Source organism: Coregonus clupeaformis, chromosome 18 (genome assembly GCF_020615455.1).
Source record: "Coregonus clupeaformis isolate EN_2021a chromosome 18, ASM2061545v1, whole genome shotgun sequence".
Classification (NCBI taxonomy): Eukaryota; Metazoa; Chordata; class Actinopteri; order Salmoniformes; family Salmonidae; genus Coregonus; species Coregonus clupeaformis.
In genome coordinates this window covers 14,392,325-14,412,671 of record NC_059209.1, presented here as the reverse complement: position 1 = coordinate 14,412,671, position 20,347 = coordinate 14,392,325, and the positions used below count along the sequence as shown (strand labels likewise).

Below are 20,347 nucleotides of genomic sequence, written 5' to 3'. Positions count from 1 at the left end.
AGTATTCTGCTTCCTCTAGTCTAGAATATTCTGAATTGAACCTAAACTTTTGCAGATAGTGTTTACAGTAGGCTAGCTCTTTTTAAATGCATGATCCTGATAATTAATCTGCTGCAATGGTCCCTAACACGTCAGGGACACTGACAAACACCAAGGTAGGCTTGTGAAGAAGAGGACATTAATTAGAAGTAATGCTAGATCGATTCCCGCTCCGTTCCTCTTCGCGTGAATTTGCGGTAATCAAAAAGGGGTTTTATGATTACTCAGCTTCTGCAAGGCACTGCTTCCCTAATAAAATTGGTGCAATACTGCTCTGACAACAAACTCAATGTCTCAATGTCAATAGAATTAGCTGGATGTTTGTTTCTATCTAAACTGGATAACTGTTCTATTGCCTCCCCGTTGGCACTCACAAGTGTTTTCCCTGTTGACACTGTAGTGTTTATGCAGTACACAGCTCAGAGAGGAAGCATGTCTCTCTCCTAAGGAGTGAAAAGCTCTGAGAGGAAAAAGGCAATCTGCTATGAAAGGATTTAAGAGGGATTTTGATTATCTGGGAGAAAGAGACACTGGGGTTTTGATTATGACATACATGGGGAAAAACTGGAATGCAACAAGTCATTGGGAACGTTGAAGGGTGATCTGTCCTCAGTGTCCTTCAGGATGAGCCCACCATGGGACCACTGAAGGCATCTGGTCATGTATTCTAAGGCAGTCAGCAGAGTCCCCTGCAGCCTTACTATTGCTATCACCAGCCTTCCCTATTGATCTAGTCCAAAGTATTAATGATGGCGTTTCGTCCCCACAGACTCAGGAACCATGAGCATTCAAAATTCGAAATCACTTTAAATGCATTCTTTATTTGCGATGCTGCCCGGCATTTCGTTTTTTTATTTAACCTTTATTTTGACAGGGAGTCAATGCTGAGACCAAGTTCTCTTTTCCAGATGAGCCCTGTTTAGCACAACAATACACATCAAAATACAATAAACATTAAACTACACATCCATATACACAATAAAATACACGTTATTATACACAACAATACATGAAAAGCAAAACACAATCATAAAAAACAGGCACATTCTTTAGTAAAAAGGTCCCTTAAAAGACGTCTGAAATGCCCTAGAGGCACCAATTCCTCCCATTTTAAAGTGCATTGGAGCCTATTCCATTTGTAAGGTGAGAAAAAACTAAAAGCAGATCTACCCAACTCAGTGGAGATTGAAGAGATCTCCAAAGTTAGCCATCCCTGAGACTGGTTTGGTATCTCATACGTCTATATGTAGCTAACATTGTTGATGTCATTAAGAGTGGGGGCTACAGCTACAGGACTATGGACATATTGAAACCCAATAAAGTCAGTGCAATGATGGCATATCACCATGCCAGAGCAGCTAAGAAGGATCCCATCTAGTGGCGTTCAAGGACATCTTTACCCCCCAAAGAGGGCGGGAGTGCTGCAAAGACTGATCCATGGAAGTGATGCAGACAATTACATTGATGGAAGTTACAATCTATCTGCAATATTAAGCTGATCTACCAACAAAAAAACAAAAAAAAGACATCCATAGGGAGAAAAATAAGTAAAGGAAATACTAATCTGAAGCATGCGTAATTAATAGTTTATATGACCCTCACTAGGTAGATGGATTCATTGTAGCTTGCTATTGCAGAATAAAAGGAACAGGGCAGACCAGTCATAGACAGGTGTTATAGACGTTATACACAGCACGTGTTTTCTTTAATTCAGTGTCCAGGGCAATCATTCTCTTTACTGACTCAGCATGGCACAGTGTGTGTGTGTGTGTGTGTGTGTTATTGTTTGTCTTATTACTACACACGCATAAGGGGATCAATAGGAACAGCACCTGCGGCCAAGTTGCCTTGCTGAACTAATTGAAGAAACAGAGTGTTACAGAGACAGGCTCCAGGTGGTTCCCAATGCAAATCGGAGAGAAGCACACAACCATTTAGCCACAGCTGTGATATTTGATGAAGGTGGCAAAAATGAAATGTGTGTGTGCATGCATGTGCATATGTTTGCACCCACATCTCTATAAATGCACCATCCCAAAACAAGTTAATCTATATGAACAGAAAAGGCTTCCACTCTTAATGTGCAGGTGATAGGTTATGTGATGCACAAAAGACGCCGCTGAATGTGGTGGCATGTGGGCAGGTGGAACACATGACTCGTTCATTCTGCAGAACAGCAATGTCGGCCTATACGCCTACAGGAGGGAGCTGTTGAGGATGGATGGCTTATTGGTGAGTGCTGCCTACTCATTTGAAGGGTATTTGCCATTGCTAAAGCAACTTGAATTGTCCTAATGGTCCTGTCTTTGTAGCTATGTTTACATTTTTACTGGTCAAGCCACAACTGAGCCTGCCAAATAAAACCTTTTTTGACACTTTTTTTTACACTAGCAGCTCTATTTCAGTCTTGTAAAGTTTTGATTTCTTTGCTTTTTTTTTGGTTATGCCGTTGTATTTCATGGTACGGTGTTGTATATTCCCCACAGGCTTTAAATATTTTGACCATATATGGTTAAATAGGGGTATTTCAAAATGCAAATAGCCAAGGTCGTGCATTAGCACCCTTGGCTGAGAACAATTGGTATTTATCAATGATTATCTCCTACCGGTGTGCGTATGACGCTCATAGGATTGTTTGACAAATCACACCTTTTCTATGGGTACGAACATTCAAAATGTTGTTCGTAAGTAGTATTTTAGAATAGTTTCTACGCAATGTTGATAAATGAGGCCCCATGAATACCTAAAGCATTATCGGCAGAGCCTCATTTTAATCCAGTCCGATATGGCAATTACTTTGCTCTATTTTATTCAATTTCCCCACAGCTACCATGCTAATTCAATTAACCTCCAAATGAAATTACTGTGGGGACACTAGCTCCATCTGCCTCCCTGTTTCAATTGTGTGCTTTGTAGTGTCCCCATTACATCTTTAAATAAACAGCCCTCCTTTGAACCTGGATAATGCTACACCTCTTCTATCTCATCTTCTAGCACATGTCGGCCACATCCCACTGTCTCTTTTCTCTCTTCGCTGATACTGGGTGCTTGAATCTTTGTTTAATCTCTGAATTATTGATTCATGAGTTTCCAGCAGAGCTAGCCTTAATCTGAGGGATATGGAGGAATGTAGAGATTGAAGGAGCCTCGACTCAAATCAGTGCTGCCCAGATTGGGTCTGATGTGTTCTGCATGTGTATCTGGCTGTTTCAACATGTCTAAACCAAACTCCCACTCCAATAAAGACTGTATCTATGTGCTCATCACATTGCTTTATTTTTAATTTATTTTTATCAGAGATTCTTATTGAACCTACATAAGTAGATGGAGCACCTTGTCAGTCACATATATGATGACACAGGTACTATGATTAATTTGGGCCATTGTAAGCAAGAGAGCAACCCGAAAGAAAACAGATTATTGACTAATAGGACATATGAGTGGTGTTCACAGTTTGTGTTTGTGAACAGACCTTTTTCATAATTAGGTAATCATCTCACAGATGCCATTTGTGTGTGCATGGGTGCATGTATGCATGCAAGTAGCGGTGCATGGGTAAAATCACTAGGGAAGCCAAGCCAGGAAAACTATGTGTGGTGGTAATTGCATTGTTTGCTCTATAAACTGTTAGTTCATATGCCTTGCCACCGTGATATATATATATATATATATATATAGGCCTAAGACGGAGACAATAAGAAGACACAGTGGCAGAATCAATTCAACCACACCTTTTTATCACAAAACCGGAGAGCAACATCTGTCCGGTGAAATCCACAAAGCATATTGCATGTAGCAAACAGTTACATGGCCTACAATATGGTCAAGCAAGTTAATGTTTCCGACACTTTCAGACTAATTAACAACCATTAATTTAGAACCACAGAGAGTTACAGCAAGTGGAAAAGAAAACAGGAGCAGCCTCCACTATTCCAGCTTCAACATCATCAAATCACATTTTAGTCATTTAGCAGACACACTCATACAAAGTGACTTACAGTAGTGAGTACAGACATTATCATTCGTACTGGTCCCGGAAATCGAACCCACAACCCCGGCGTTGAAAGTGCCATGCTCTACCAGCTGAGCCACACCTATGCTTAGTCTAATAAAGTGACAACTAAAATATACCCAAAACTATTTATTCCAATCAACGTCAGCTAAATCTGATGTAGCTGTCCATGGAACTGATTTCTGTGTGCGTGTGTGTGCAAGTAGAAAAAGCATGTAGACTCACCCTACTTGTAGAGAAATGCCTATGACATCCTCTTCACAATGTATGAATTTATGGTTGGATCAGAATCGCCATTATAATCATTGGCCAGGACGGAAAATTAAGTAAAACCAGAAATCCAAATCCCTATCTCCATCCATGGCTAATTTAGGAAAGGGAAGATTTTAGCTTACTAGCTAGCTAGCCAGCCACAGCATGACAACGACACAACGAGATGCAACAATTCATTTTTTTTTTTGTAAATGACGTTTTGCGTAATGTGATTGGTGTGAAGCCAAATCCAAACTGGCTTCCCTTGACACTTCTATTTTTCACTCAGTTTAGCTCAATGCTGATTGGCTATTATTATTATTATTTTTTATGTTTTATCAAGGGATGCCAAATGCTCACTGGCTTCCCTTTCATTCAATGCTACGGGCGGCAACAATATCACTCTTTTTGACCAAACAGCCTCAGATGAGTTACACATACAGAGAAAGAGGGGTGCTGTTTCGCTCGCTCTGATACTTTCTCCGGTGAGAAACATTCAGCCTCTTGCGAATTGAAGGACAATTATGAAACACAGAGAGATGAAAGATACATTATTTTATGTGGGATTTTTTCTTGGTAAACTTTGGGGGGAAGCCTGGCTTCCCTTGGCAACCAAGAATACATGCCAATGGTGCATGTGTGTGTGTGTGTGTGTGTGTGTGTGTGTGTGTGTGTGCAGGCTTGCTATATATATATACACACACTGTATATACACATATACAGTGGGGGAAAAAAGTATTTAGTCAGCCACCAATTGTGCAAGTTCTCCCACTTAAAAAGATGAGAGGCCTGTAATTTTCATCATAGGTACACGTCAACTATGACAGACAAAATGAGAAAAAAAAATCCAGAAAATCACATTGTAGGATTTTTAATGAATTTATTTGCAAATTATGGTGGAAAATAAGTATTTGGTCAATAACAAAAGTTTCTCAATACTTTGTTATATACCCTTTGTTGGCAATGACACAGGTCAAACGTTTTCTGTAAGTCTTCACAAGGTTTTCACACACTGTTGCTGGTATTTTGGCCCATTCCTCCATGCAGATCTCCTCTAGAGCAGTGATGTTTTGGGGCTGTCGCTGGGCAACACGGACTTTCAACTCCCTCCAAAGATTTTCTATGGGGTTGAGATCTGGAGACTGGCTAGGCCACTCCAGGACCTTGAAATGCTTCGTACGAAGCCACTCCTTCGTTGCTGAAATACCCAGCCACGTTTCATCTTCAATGCCCTTGCTGATGGAAGGAGGTTTTCACTCAAAATCTCACGATACATGGCCCCATTCATTCTTTCCTTTACACGGATCAGTCGTCCTGGTCCCTTTGCAGAAAAACAGCCCCAAAGCATGATGTTTCCACCCCCATGCTTCACAGTAGGTATGGTGTTCTTTGGATGCAACTCAGCATTCTTTGTCCTCCAAACACGACGAGTTGAGTTTTTACCAAGCCTCAGTTACCAGCCTCAGAAATTGCAGCCCAACACTCGCTTCAGTGTTCAAGTCACAGACACATCTCAACATCAACTGTTCAGAGGGGACCGTGTGAATCAAGCCTTCATGGTCAAATTCCTGCAAAGAAGCCACTACTAAAGGACACCAATAATAAGAAGAGACCTGCTTGGGCCAAGAAACACGAGCAATGGACATTAGACAGGTGGAAATGTGTCCTTTGGTCTGGAGTCCAAATTGGAGATTTTTGGTTCCAACCGCCGTGTCTTTGTGAGACGCGGTGTGGGTGAACGGATGACCTCCGCATGTGTAGTTCCCACCATAAAGCTTGGAGGAGGAGGTGTAATGTGGTGGGGGTGCGTTGCTGGTGACACTGTCTATGATTTATTTAGAATTCAAGGCAAACTTAACCAGCATGGCTACCAAAGCGTTCTGCATCGACACGCCATACCATCTGCTTTGGGCTTAGTGGGACTATCATTTGGTTTTTTAACAGGACAATGACCCAACAAACCTCCAGGCTGTGTAAGGACTATTTGACCAAGAAGGAGAGTGATGAAGTGCTGCATCAGATGACCTGGCCTCCAAAATCCCCCGACCTCAACCCAATTGAGATGGTTTGGGATGAGTCGGACGGCAGATTGAAGGAAAAGCAGCCAACAAGTGCTCAGCATATGTGGGAACTCCTTCAAGACTGTTGAAAAAGCATTCTAGGTGAAGCTGGTTGAGAGAATGCCAAGAGTGTAAAAAGCTGTCAACTAGGCAAAGGGTGGCTATTTGAAGAATCTCAAATATAAAATATATTTTTTGGTTACGACATGATTCCATATGTGTTATTTCATAGTTCTGAAGTCTTTACTATTTTTCTACAATGTAGAAAATAGTACAAATAAATGAATGAGTAGGTGTCCCCAAACTTTTGACTGGTACTAATATATACAGTTGAAGTGGGAAGTTTATATACACCTTAGCGAAATACATTTAAACTCAGTTTTTCACAATTCCTGACATTTAATCCTAGTAAAGATTCCCTGTTTTAGGTCAGTTAGGATCACCACTTTATTTTAAAAATGTGAAATGTCAGAATAATAGTAGAGTGAATTATTTATTTCAGCTTTTATTTATTTCATCACATTCCCAGTGGGTCAGAAGTTTACATACACTCAATTAGTATTTGGTAGCATTGTTTAACTTGGGTCCAGCAACCTTTTGGTGACCACTCGGCTACCTGCCAATTTAAAAGATGTGAGAAAATGTGGAATGACTGCTTTTATAAACATCATGAGAAAGTGCTGCTGCTGAGACTGCAGGGAATGCAGGTATTTTTAACATCACCAAGTATACTAGAAGAAAACAGAACACAGACAAACTATGCACCTGATCTGAAAGTGTTAACCCTGTCACTCGCCAAATCCAACGTGAATGCTGTTCATGGGAATCACAGTGGATGTAATTCCCAGCGTCCTCTCTGCTCTGGTAAGACCATGCCTATGTCCCAATAATCTCTCTTTTCTCCCGAAGTGTGCACTTGTTCACTTCCCTTCATGGATTTGAAAGGAAATGATCGATATAGGTCAACTTCATTTTAACCCATTCCTGCACCAATCCAATGCTTTTAAATTTAAGGTGAAGAGTGAACGAGTGCATACTTCAGGAGAAAGGAGGTATTATTGGGATGCACCCCATGGATTGTCACACGTAGATCAGAGTCCCTCTCTCCTCTCCAACAGATATCGGACACGACACACTGAGCCAATGGAGGCCCTCCATGCTGTCATAACTTTTAAATGATCTGTCAGCCTGGTTGATTCTCTGCCCGTTTTCTTCCACCATTTGAGTTAACCAGACAAGCAGAACCTATTTCCACCCCATCGCTAGATACATAGTATGGAATTTGTAATCCAGAAGGATGTTTAATGTTACGAGATGTAACGTTTTCTATTAACTGGATTTGACTAAGCTTTTTTGGGGGAAATTGATCGTCCACCTTAATTGTGTTTTTATAATCTCTTTGTAATATATAATATATAATCTCTGTCTTTTTGGCACCCAGGTGAATTTTATGCTTAAGTCTTCTTCTTATGCAGTTCACTTGGGCCTGCTGGTTTAAATTATGTATGGGGAAAAAAGGCTCCCACTAAATGAAAAGCTGTGAAGTTTTTTCAACTGTGTGTGCAATGTCAAATTCAGAGAGCAGTTTTCACTCTTACAGTAGTCTCTCCTCACAGGCACTCAACAGTTTCACACCTCTATGTTTTAGCATGGAGGTGCTAAGTTTAGCACTCCACAAATTTCTTGTTAACAAACTATAGTTTTGGCAAGTCGGTTAGGACATCAACTTTGTGCATGACACAAGTAATTTTTTCAACAGTTGTTTACAGACAGATTAGTTCACTTACAATTCACTGTATCACAATTCCAGTGGGTCAGAAGTTTAAATACACTAAATTGACTGTGCCTTTAAACAGCTTGGGAAATTCCAGAAAATGATGTCATGACTTTAGAAGCTTCTGATAGGCAAATTAACATAATTTAAGTCAATTGGAAGTGTACCTGTGGATGTATTTCAAGACCTACCTTCAAACTCAGTGCCTCTTTGCTTGACATCATGGGAGATTCAAAAGAAATCAGCCAAGACCTCAGAAAAATAATTGTAGACCTCCACAAGTCTGGTTCATCCTTGGGAGCAATTTCCAAACGTCTGAAGGTACCACGTTCATCTGTACAAACAATAGTATGCAAATATAAACACCATGCAAATCAATCCCAGAACAACCGCAAAGGACCTTGTGAAGATGCTGGAGGAAACCGGTACAAAAATGTCTATATCCACTGTAAAACAAGTCCTATATCAACATAACTTGAAAGGCCGCTCAGCAAAGAAGAAGCCACTACTCCAAAACCGCCATAAAAAAGCCAGACTACTGTTTAAAAAAAAATATATATATAACTCTTTGGCCATAATGACCGTCGTTATGTTTGGAGGAAAAAGGGGGTGACTTGCAAGCCGAAGAACACCATCCCAACCGTGAAGCACGGGGGTGGCAGCATCATGCTGTGGGGTGCTTTGCTGCAGGAGGGACTGGTGCACTTCACAAAATAGATGGAATCATGAGGAAGGAAAATGATGTGGATATATTGAAGCAAAATCTCAAGACATCAGTCAGGAAGTTAAAGCTTGGTCGCAAATGGGTCTTCCAAATGGACAATGACCCCAAGCATACTTCCAAAGTTGTGGCAAAATGGCTTAAGGACAACAAAGTCAAGGTATTGGAGTGGCCATCACAAAGCCCTGACCTCAATCCTATAGAAAATCTGTGGGCAGAACTGAAAAAGCGTGTGCGAGCAAGGAGGCCTACAAACCTTACTCAGTTACACCAGCTCTGTCAGGAGGAATGGGCTAAGTTAATCAATTTAAAGGCAATGCTACCAAATACTAATTGAGTGCATTGAAACTTCTGACCCACTGAGAATGTGATGAAAAAAATAAAAACTGGAATAAATCATTCTCTCTAATATTATTCTGAAATTTCACATTCTTAAAATAAAGTGGTGATCCTAACTGACCTAAAACAGGGAATTTTTACTAGGATTAAATGTCAGGAATTGTGAAAAACTGAGTTTAAATGTATATGGCTAAGGTGTATGTAAACTTCCGACTTCAACTTTATGTGAGAAATCAGCGTTTGAGGACTGTGTTGGTTGACCGCCCAGGAGACAGCAATTTACGAGTTCTGGTCCCGCTTCCACTTGACCTCTTGGATGGCCAGTCCAAGCGGATTATTATTTGTTCAGATGGTGAAGAAACATGAAATATGTACAAAAAGGAAAAATACCAAACGCATGTCAAAACTAAAACCTAAAAAAACTACGAAAGGCCTCATGGCCTGCAAACCAGCCCAGCAGTCTCATGGCTTGCCAGCTTGGACACTGACTGACAATCACCCTAATTGGCAGCACTAGAGGGGTATACTACGATGGAAGCTAGATCTACTCAGGATTTTATAAAGCTAGTCAGCTTCAGTCAGCTTCACATTCCAGCTCAGGCGTCATTCATACTACGAAGGTGGATATTGATCATGCAGCTGCCGCTAAGTCAAGCAGGCTTGTAACGGTGCATGCATGTCACACATGGCTAGTCAAACTATTCATTGAGAAAATGCTGAACCATCAATCCATGGGCGAGTCAGTGCCAAATTGTCATTTTAGCCGAAATCAACATAAAATAAAAGCTATCTTGCAAATTCAGCAGGCTATGGCATGTTAGACGTGCCGTCTTTCTTTTATTACGTATCGTTAATGCCGTCTTTGATGTGCTTATCAATGCACATGCACCTTTCTTTCCACTCCTATCAATTAAAATAATTGTATTAAGTTTTACAAAAGTTTTACTGTGTGTGTGTGAACTTTCAAATGCATTCTGTCAAAATGTGTAATGTGATAGGTATTTTATTTAACTATTTTTAACACACACAAAAAAGATTTGATTCATAAAATATTTAATCAGTTGTCGTCCTCAAATGAAGGGGATGATGACGCAAGAGGGATGGATTCACTGTTACTGTAATGCTAAAGACTACCACTCTGGTTTGAAGATGCACACTTTTTTATTAGCTCACTTTGGACCAGTCTTACCAGCAGGTGAAGCTGTCAACAATATTTCTTCACAATTTTCTAAACATAGACACGTTTTTCCACTCAACACTTGACGTAATTTTTTTCCTAAAGTGGATTCAGTACACGCCACAACTGCAACTGTCATTGGACCTTTGCTCTAGGAGGGCAAGGCGACGTGGCACATTTAAAAGCAATTCACACTGGTCGATATCAGAGCGAGCAGGAGTTTCTGTGTTTCCGTGTCTGGCACTTAGCACATCCCGGCAGGGGCTCATGCCGATACAGCCAGTACAGAGACTTTAGTTCGTGACCGTATCTCCGATGGGAGTTAGGCCCCAAGGCAACGGAGGTGTCCACACTTCTTACTGGACAGAACCCACCTTTTGCAATGTCAGTACTCAGCAGACGCCTTATGTGATTTGACATCCCGCCACCTCAAGTGGAAACGGTAGTCATGAAAGGAGTTGGGATTGTGTGTGTATGTGTGTGTGTGCATGCATGTGCGTGTGTGTTAGGTGTTTCACTCTTATATTCCCATGTGGTGTCACCCAGTTGGGCCGGCCTGAGTGCTGCCTGGAGTTAGAGTCAAGACTGTGATTATCCGATCAACATGCTTAAGGCTCGACACGACAACCTCTTCAAAAGGCTTTCCCAGAGCATGTGGTTTGACCTGTTAAATCCATTGAGGTGGTATTCTAGAACCTGCTTGGAGTCTCTTCTGTGTGATTCGAGGGTCTGGGTCTGGATCTGTAGCGCCTCAAACAGTTGACATATTGGATTTATTTTTTCTCCCTTCATAATTGTGCTTGCATGTCTCGATAATGTGATGTTGTATTCAAATACAGGGCCCACTGCTAAGATACAATAAGATACATTTATATCCAGTTTTCTGAGCACAGATGCCAAGTTAGGGAAAACCATGGGAATTGACCTATTCCTTCTCACACCTCTGCTTTAAGCTTTAATGATGGCGGCCCCATCGTGGGGTTGATGGGCCGTGATATCATCCTGTCGAGTCCTATTGCCTGTTTGAGCTGTACTTACAGTACACTACCCTGGCTCTCTCACACACACACACACACACACACACACTCACACACACACACACACTTCCCGCAGGCTAGAAATTGGTTATATGAGCAGTGTAGATTAAATGAGTCTTCAACACAGACAATTAAATTAGCACAGCTGGAGCTAGCTGCTAGCTGGGTGCTATGGATGTATACAGTGTGGAGTAGTAGAGGGGCTAATTGTATTCCTATTCAGCAGCCTCACACTCTTTTCATCCCTCTGACAACACCACCACTTCAAATGTGGACATGGGCGTTACACGCCAACTCTCATCTCAATGAGTAGATGAGGGGGTTTCTCTCTCCTCTTTTCTCTTTATATTCTATTTCCCTCTTTGTCTGTGAGAAACACATGCATGTGTCGCCTTGAAGCGGCATGCAGGGGCTGGGGTGAGGGATTCATTAATTATGCCACATTTTGTGAATGTTTTCCACTGTTGTGGGAAACAGACGGTGATGGAGGAGGACAGGGGATGGGGTGAGGGAGGAGGGGGGGTGAGACTGAGAGGTGTAGCTTGTATCGACTTCCACTCACCCATGGAGAAGGAGCAAGAGAAAGAAAGTAATGCTGGGATGTTTTTTTTGTGGCTCTCCGTCACGAGGATCCAGAGGTTGCCGCAAAGACTACAAAGCCCCTGGTGTGTCAGGGTTAATTGTGTTGGGAGGTGGATTTTGGGGGGATGCCTGGCTCTAACAAGCTTATCTCTTCCTTTAATTCACTTTGGGGCACTTTTGACTGCTACCTATGACCGCAAATACAGCTTCCCCTTCAAGCGTGCCTTTGTTTTGGTTGCAGACTCGACTGGTTGGCCAGAATGAGATTACCTCTACGATGTGCTCTGCTTGGAGGGTAATCGAGGCTCACAATGCAATTTGTCACTCCTTCACCCTGAAGCAGCCACAGCCTCCCATTCCTTTAGAGTCCCTTCATGCATAAGGCTGTTTGCCATTATTGTAATTATAAAAGAGAGGTTATTTATACCCCCATTTATATGTACCATAGGAACATACTGATCCCCCCAAAACAGACATGAACACTCCATTAAACAAAGGGGTGAAGCATCTGTACAGTTCTGGTTTTGAAGGAGGTATCTCTGTTTTTCATAGAAAACGATGTAAGCCAATGTGTATAATTGCCTACATGACATCAAGGTAAAGTGCCCTTGTACCAAGACTTTAAATTAGGACCATAGTTGTTCAACTAACATACTGCCTCAGAGAGCCAACCCTTTTTATGTTGTTTTCAGAACCCCAAGAGCTGGCTGCTTACTCCATATCATGTAACTCTTGTTCTATAAGAGCACAGAAAGATTAACAGCAAGACATGGCTTTGGCTCCCTATAAGTCAGGGACCCAGGCCTGACCTGCCTGCTCCTCCAAACAGATGTCTACAGTGAAAACCTCTATGAATCCCTGGGGAAAGTCTGTCAGAGACAGTTGAATAGGACTGAAGACCGGCTCGGGAGCAATCTCTGGGCTTCATGACAGTTGTTGTGGAGATGTGGGCTCATGTGCACCACGCGCCATAGTGAGGCATGTTTGTGTGCTGTGTTTGTGCATGTAATGCATTGTGATATGTTGTAATGTGTTGCAATGCATAATAATATAATGTCTGGGATGATGTACAGTAACATTAGATAGAGTCAGGCGAGAGTCTTGAGAACATAAGAGAGAGCGAGAAGCCTTTGAGTTTTGGCCCACATGTATCACATTCTGTATAGCAGGCTTGGGTTCAATTCTTAATTGAGTTGTAAATTGCTCTTTAATTCCAATTACATTTTTGGATTAGAATTTGCCACACCCCACAGGGAATTGAATTTGTAGATTTTAATTGCATGAAATTCAAATGGCTTATTTATTCTACACATCACTATACACAGGTTTATTTAGACATTTTGTATGGTTACCAATACACTAATAAATATTATAAGAAAATGTTGTGGGTTGTCTGTAATAATTTATAATTCCCTTAATGTTTAACTGCAGATCAAACACTGCAATATCAAAGGGAGCAATCTAACATCTCATGACAATCTGAGTTATAATCAAACTAATATTTGAAATGGTATGTATAATCTTTGCATTAATAAGTGGCAGATCCTTTTCATGTATCAGTTGAATTGCTTTTAATTAAATTATCCTTCCTTCAATTCAAATTCTGCTTCCTGTGGTGTGTGGCCAATTCAAATTCATTGGTTGAATTTAATAAAATTCGGAAATTCAGAATTGACCCCAACCCTGGTAAATAGTGCACTCAGAACAGACAAATCAGGATGATATATGGGCTCCTGTGTATTGTAAATGCAGCTCAAGAAATCTCTCTCTCTCTCTCTCTCTCTCTCTCTCTCTCTCTCTCTCTCTCTCTCTCTCTCTCTCTCTCTCTCTCTCTCTCTCTCTCTCTCTCTCTCTCTCTCTCTCTCTCTCTCTCTCTCTCTCTCTCTCTCTCTCTCTCTTATATACAGGGGATTGGTGTGCATGGATCTAGTAAGACAGTTACTGTACGGTCATAGTGTTATTGACATTGAGCCAAATCAAGAGCAGACTTCTGGATCATTTGTGGTTATGGTTTCAAACTATGTCATGGTTGCCATGTGTGTAAAACCTTGCCTGATGCCAGTCATGAATATATATTCATGAGATGTGAATGAAGCCTTTGATCCTTAAGCCATGAATTGAAGTGACCTTTTTGTTGGCATGTGAAAGAGATTCAAATGATGTTATCTTTGACAGAATGCACATTTCATGTTTTTCACCCTAGTTCCTCTGTGGGATGCAGCCTGGGATGATTAGGGATTCCACATGCACACATTGGTTTGTTTTTCTCCTCTGATTCAAAGCTATGCTGATTCATGCTCAATTATAAAAGATGAACCGAAAACGCCCATAATTCAGTAATTCTGCTCAGATATCTCGCTTGATCTCCCTAAATGCACAGTTTTATGCTCCACGGAAACCCATCTTATCATGCACTGCTCTCAGGTTCTTCCACTTTAGATTCAAATTATTTGTGATTTTCTGCATTATGAATTCCAATACATTATTCATTGAGCATAATTAACACCGAATAAATATAGGGAAGCTAACCCTGACAATCCATTGACTTCATTGCATTGAATCCTGCATGGGCTTGGTAATAGTGAAGCAGAAAGTAACGGTGCATTCTGTACTCTTTTGTTATTTCGTGTTAGTCCAGGTTTAACACACTAGTGATAAACCTGCACTGTCGTGTTAGCTCTAAATAATGAAGCATAATTTAACCTTAAAAGTCAATGGACCTAACAGCTATGTGTTTACTGCCAAATCCCATGCTGTAAAGTGCAGGCTACAAATGAGAGCGTATAAAAAGTGTACCCAAATGGTGTTGCCTGGGTCTCAGAAGATGCTGTGGCCGCCGATTTCTGTTATGCTGAGGAGAGGTTGTGGCTTAGCCTGTTGTTCAATATGCTGTGAATAATTGAAGCTGACTTCTTGCAACCAAATGTACAATGTCTTTTATAAATCCTCTCAGGAGATAAGAAGAGAAAAGATGCTGACGAACTGGATGGAGAAAATTGAGCATCTCTGACACTTTCGTTTAGCTGAGTCAGAGATCTGATAAAGTTTATCTCTGTTTCTATCTCTCTCCCTCACCCACCCCACTCTTTCGCTCTGTCTCTCTCAGGTTGACATGCTCCTGCCTACTAAAATCACCGGCATCATCACCCAGGGGGCTAAGGACTTTGGCCATGTCCAGTTCGTCGGCTCCTACAAGGTGGCCTACAGCAACGATGGAGAGAGGTGGCTTGTATATCAAGATGAAAAACAGAGGAAGGACAAGGTGAGCCATCCTCACTCCATGAACAACACTGCTTTCCTATAAAAGGAACAGTATCCACTAAATTTCAAGCATAATATTAGTAGCTGTAAAAGGCCAACACTATTTTGACAAGCAGTAAAATCCCAAATGCATCCAAATAGAAATGTCCATTATGCAAACAATAATTTTATCCAATTGAATGAAATAGCGAATGAGGGGAAAAAAGACAATAAATGCTAAAGCGAACAATTAAACACAAAACAACGATTGACAGAATGAATGGAGAAATGTATTGTGCAGCCTATAGTTGTCGAGCTCTGACCCTGTCTCATAGCTCTGTGTTAGCACTGCATCTTCTTATCTCGGGCTCCAGCACAGCTTGCTGAGGCCTCTCTCTGACTTTCTCTTGGCTCCAGGATCAGATAAGGGCACGTTGTCTAGCAGTCCTGGTTGGCACGCTGCCTGAAATTGTGTTTACGGTCCTTCAACAGAGTACATGTGACCATTCCAATCGCCCACGCCAGCCAGCAGAAAGGGAATGAGGCTGTGGCAGCACCCTGCTATCAGGAGAGCAGCAGCATTACTGGGCCTGTTGTTTTAGAGGAGGCCTGTTTACTTTGTTACTCTCGCTGTGTTGTTTAACGATAAGGACTTCCGGGAGCTTCTGATGATGGTCAGAGCAGGGCTAACCGAGGAGGAAAAACACTGACACATACACCTAAAAACATACACACAAACACACACACACTCGCAGATCTCTTGATTTATGCAAGCCTGTAAAGCACACTGACAGCTTTCATTCTCTCTTTAACAGGCTACAGTGAACTAGATTCTCCCGGAGCATGAATTGACAAAATAAGCATATGACAAGTGATCAAATTAGTTTAATACAGTAAATTGCTGTTTTTTGAAGCAGTCTTTCATATGGGGAGCAGGGTGAAGATAAGGATTTGAATATATATATATATATATACAGTGGGGAGAACAAGTATTTGATACACTGCCGATTTTGCAGGTTTTCCTACTTACAAAGCATGTAGAGGTCTGTAATGTTTATCATAGGTACACTTCAACTGTGAGAGACGGAATCTAAAACAAAAATCCAGAAAATTACATTGTATGATTTTTAAGTAATTAATTTGCATTTTATTGCATGACATAAGTATTTGATACATCAGAAAAGCAGAACTTAATATTTGATACAGAAACCTTTGTTTGCAATTACAGAGATCATATGTTTCCTGTAGGTCTTGACCAGGTTTGCACACACTGCAGCAGGGATTTTGGCCCACTCCTCCATACAGACCTTCTCCAGATCCTTCAGGTTTCGGGGCTGTCGCTGGGCAATACAGACTTTCAGCTCCCTCCAAAGATTTTCTATTGGGTTCAGGTCTGGAGACTAGCTAGGCCACTCCAGGACCTTGATGCTCCTTACAGAGCCACTCCTTAGTTGCCCTGGCTGTGTGTTTCGGGACGTTGTCATGCTGGAAGACCCAGCCACGACCCATCTTCAATGCTCTTACTGAGGGAAGGAGGTTGTTGGCCAAGATCTCACGATACATGGCCCCATCCATCCTCCTCTCAATACGGTGCAATCGTCCTGTCCCCTTTGCAGAAAAGCATCCCCAAAGAATGATGTTTCCACCTCCATGCTTCACGGTTGGGATGGTGTTCTTGGGATTGTACTCATCCTTCTTCTTCCTCCAAACACGGCGAGTGGAGTTTAGACCAAAAAGCTCTATTTTTGTCTCATCAGACCACAAGACCTTCTCCCATTCCTCCTCTGGATCATCCAGATGGTCATTGGCAAACTTCAGACGGGCCTGGACATGCGCTGGCTTGAGTAGGGGGACCTTGCGTGCACTGCAGGATTTTAATCCATGACGGTGTAGTGTGTTACTAATGGTTTTCTTTGAGACTGTGGTCCCAGCTCTCTTCAGGTCATTGACCAGGTCCTGCCGTGTAGTTCTGGGCTGATCCCTCACCTTCCTCATGATCGTTGATGCCCCACGAGGTGAGATCTTGCATGGAGCCCCAGACCGAGGATGATTGACCGTCATCTTGAACTTCTTCCATTTTCTACTAATTACGCCAACAGTTGTTGCCTTCTCACCAAGCTGCTTGCCTATTGTCCTGTAGCCCATCCCAGCCTCGTGCAGGTCTACAATTGTATCCCTGATGTCCTTACACAGCTCTCTGGTCTTGGCCATTGTGGAGAGGTTGGAGTCTGTTTGATTGAGTGTGTGGACAGGTGTCTTTTATACAGATAACGAGTTCAAACAGGTGCAGTTAATACAGGTAATGAGTGGAGAACAGGAGGGCTTCTTAAAGAAAAACTAACAGGTCTGTGAGAGCCGGAATTCTTACTGGTTGGTAGGTGATCAAATACTTATGTCATGCAATAAAATGCAAATTAATTACTTAAAAATCATACAATGTAATTTTCTGGATTTTTGTTTTAGATTCCGTCTCTCACAGTTGAAGTGTACCTATGATAAAAATTACAGACCTCTACATGCTTTGTAAGTAGGAAAACCTGCAAAATCGTCAGTGTATCAAATACTTGTTCTCCCCACTGTATATATATGATAGTGACTTGTTATGACACATACAGTTGAAGTCGGAAGTTTACATACACCTTAGCCAAATACATTTAAACTCTGTTTTTCACAATTCATGACATTTAATCCTAGTAGAAATTCCCTGTCTTAGGTCACTTAGGATCACCACTTTATTTTAAGAATGTGAAATGTCAGAATGAGAGAGTGATTTATTTAAGCTTTATTTCTTTCATCACATTCCCAGTGGGTCAGAAGTTTACATACACTCAATTAGTATTTGGTAGCATTGCCTTTAAATTGTTTAAATTGGGTCAAACGTTTTGGGTAGCCTTCCACAAGCTTCCCACAATAAGTTGGGTGAATGTTGGCCCATTCCTCCTTACAGAGCTAGTGTAACTGAGTCAGGTTTTTAGGCCTCCTTGCTCGCCCACACATTTTCTATAGGATTGAGGTCAGGGCTTTGTGATGGCCACTCCAATACCTTGACTTTGTTGTCCTTAAGCCATTTTGCCACAACTTTGGAAGTATGCTTGGGGTCATTGTCCATTTGGAAGACCCATTTGCGACCAAGCTCTTGTTGGCTGGTCCTCACTACATATTCGTCGCCAAACCCACTTGCTCCAGGCCATCTATAAATCACTGCTAGGCAAATCCCTGCCTTATCTTAGCTCATTGGTCACCATAGCAACACCCACCCGTAGTATGCGCTCCAGCAGGTATATCTCACTGGTCATCCCCAAAGACAACACCTCCTTTGGCCGCCATTCCTTCCAGTTCTCTGCTGCCAATGACTGGAACAATCTCTGAAGCTGGAGACTCTTATCTCCCTCACTAACTTTAAGCATCAGTTGTCAGAGCACCTTACCCATCACTGCACCTGTACACAGCCCATCTGAAATTAGCCCACCCAACTACCTCATCCCCATATTGTTATTTATTTAGCTAATTTGCACCCCAGTATCTCTATTTGTACATCATATCTTGCACATATATCATTCCAGTGTTAATATTAATTGTAATTGTTTTGCACTATAGCCTATTTATTGCCTTACCTCCATAACTTGCTACATTTGCACACACTGTATATATATTTTCTGTTGTATTTTTGACTTTATGTTTTGTTTTACCCCATATGTAACTCTGTGTTGTTGTTTTTATCGCACTGCTTTGCTTTATCTTGGCCAGGTCGCAGTTGTAAATGAGAACTTGTTCTCAACTGGCTTACCTGGTTAAATAAAGGTTAAAAAAAACATTTTCTGGAATTTTCCAAGCTGTTTAAAGGCACAGTGTATATAAACTTCTGACCCACTGGAATTGTGATTCAGTGAATTATAAGTGAAATAATCTGTCTGTAAACAATTACTTGTGTCAAAGTAGATTCTAACAAGTCCTAACTGACTTGCCAGAACTATAGTTTATTAACAAGACATTTGTGGAGTGGTTGAAAAACGAGTTTTAATGACTCCAACCTTAGTGTATGTAAACTTCCGACTTCAACTGTATCACCCTCCAATGGGCACACATCAATTTATGCCCGCATGTGCCAATAAATCTTCAGTTTAGCGGCCCATGCCTGAAAACACTTCTCCATCCGCCGCTCAAATGCCTCGCTTGAGGAGTTTATAATTTCAACCCCAAGATGATCTTTGGATGTGGGCCACTGCTTACTGAGTGTGGTTTTCAGCCGAGCAATCTCAATTTTAAGTACTGGAAGAATTCCAAACGTTTGGCAAGCCTGGCAGGGCCGAGAGAGAAGAGATAAAATATACACTGTCAAGATCGTAGCAACCTTTGTGTTGAAATCTATAGTTCCTCCTCAGGATTTGTGGCAGAGTACTGACTGAGAATACAGTGATACTATAATGATGCTATTCATAGGTAGTAATACAATAAAATATGCATTCCACAAACAAAGCATCCTATCAAAACATCCTATGTCCTTATATCCTTATTCAGGTTCTACTGCATCTTTTAGAGCAAGGCCTGGGGGGATATTAATCAGTGCGTCCCAGCATAGAGCTGTGAGGAGCTTTCCAAATATATGACTTTTCAAGGTGTTTCCACCTCTCAGTCGAGTGGAGCAGGTGATTAATGCTAGAGGACACATTAGGCTCCCGGACTCCAGAGACTTTTCCTGTCACGCCACAGGCTTGGAGAGGTTGGTCTGGGCTAAGATGTGTGTGTGTGTGTGTGTGTGTGTGTGTGTGTGTGTGTGTGTGTGTGTGTGTGTTTGTCAATGGATTCAAGCATGAGTGCCTGTGAAAGAGAAGATCTGAGTGAGAGAGTGTGTCTGTGTGCGTGTGTTTTTATGTGCACATTCATGCATGCATCTTTGCATGCAAGACCGAGAGAGTGTGTATGTTTGTGTGTGTGTCTCTGTCTGGCTGGGCACAGTGGCGGAGCATTGTAAATATTCTCCTCAGGTCTCTCCCCTCCTGAGCCCGAGTGTGGCAGAGACTGCAGGCAGATCTAGATTGAGAGAGGAGAGGCCTCTGTCAGCATATAGATACTCGTGGACACCGTAACAACCAGGGACACACAGGTTGTCACTC

The 20,347-nt window shown here is 41.7% G+C and overlaps 1 protein-coding gene across 3 annotated transcripts in view; it reads left to right on the top strand.

The window, feature by feature from the left end:
* The window catches only part of LOC121550311 (EGF-like repeat and discoidin I-like domain-containing protein 3), a 301,126-nt gene that overhangs the window by 271,645 nt on the left and 9,134 nt on the right, over window positions 1-20,347 (top strand). For all 3 annotated transcript variants that reach the window (XM_041862526.2, XM_041862525.2, XM_041862527.2), the window contains one exon: window positions 15,100-15,255. In XM_041862526.2, coding sequence (XP_041718460.1) covers window positions 15,100-15,255 — 156 coding nt within the window. The remainder of the gene's footprint in view (window positions 1-15,099; window positions 15,256-20,347) is intronic.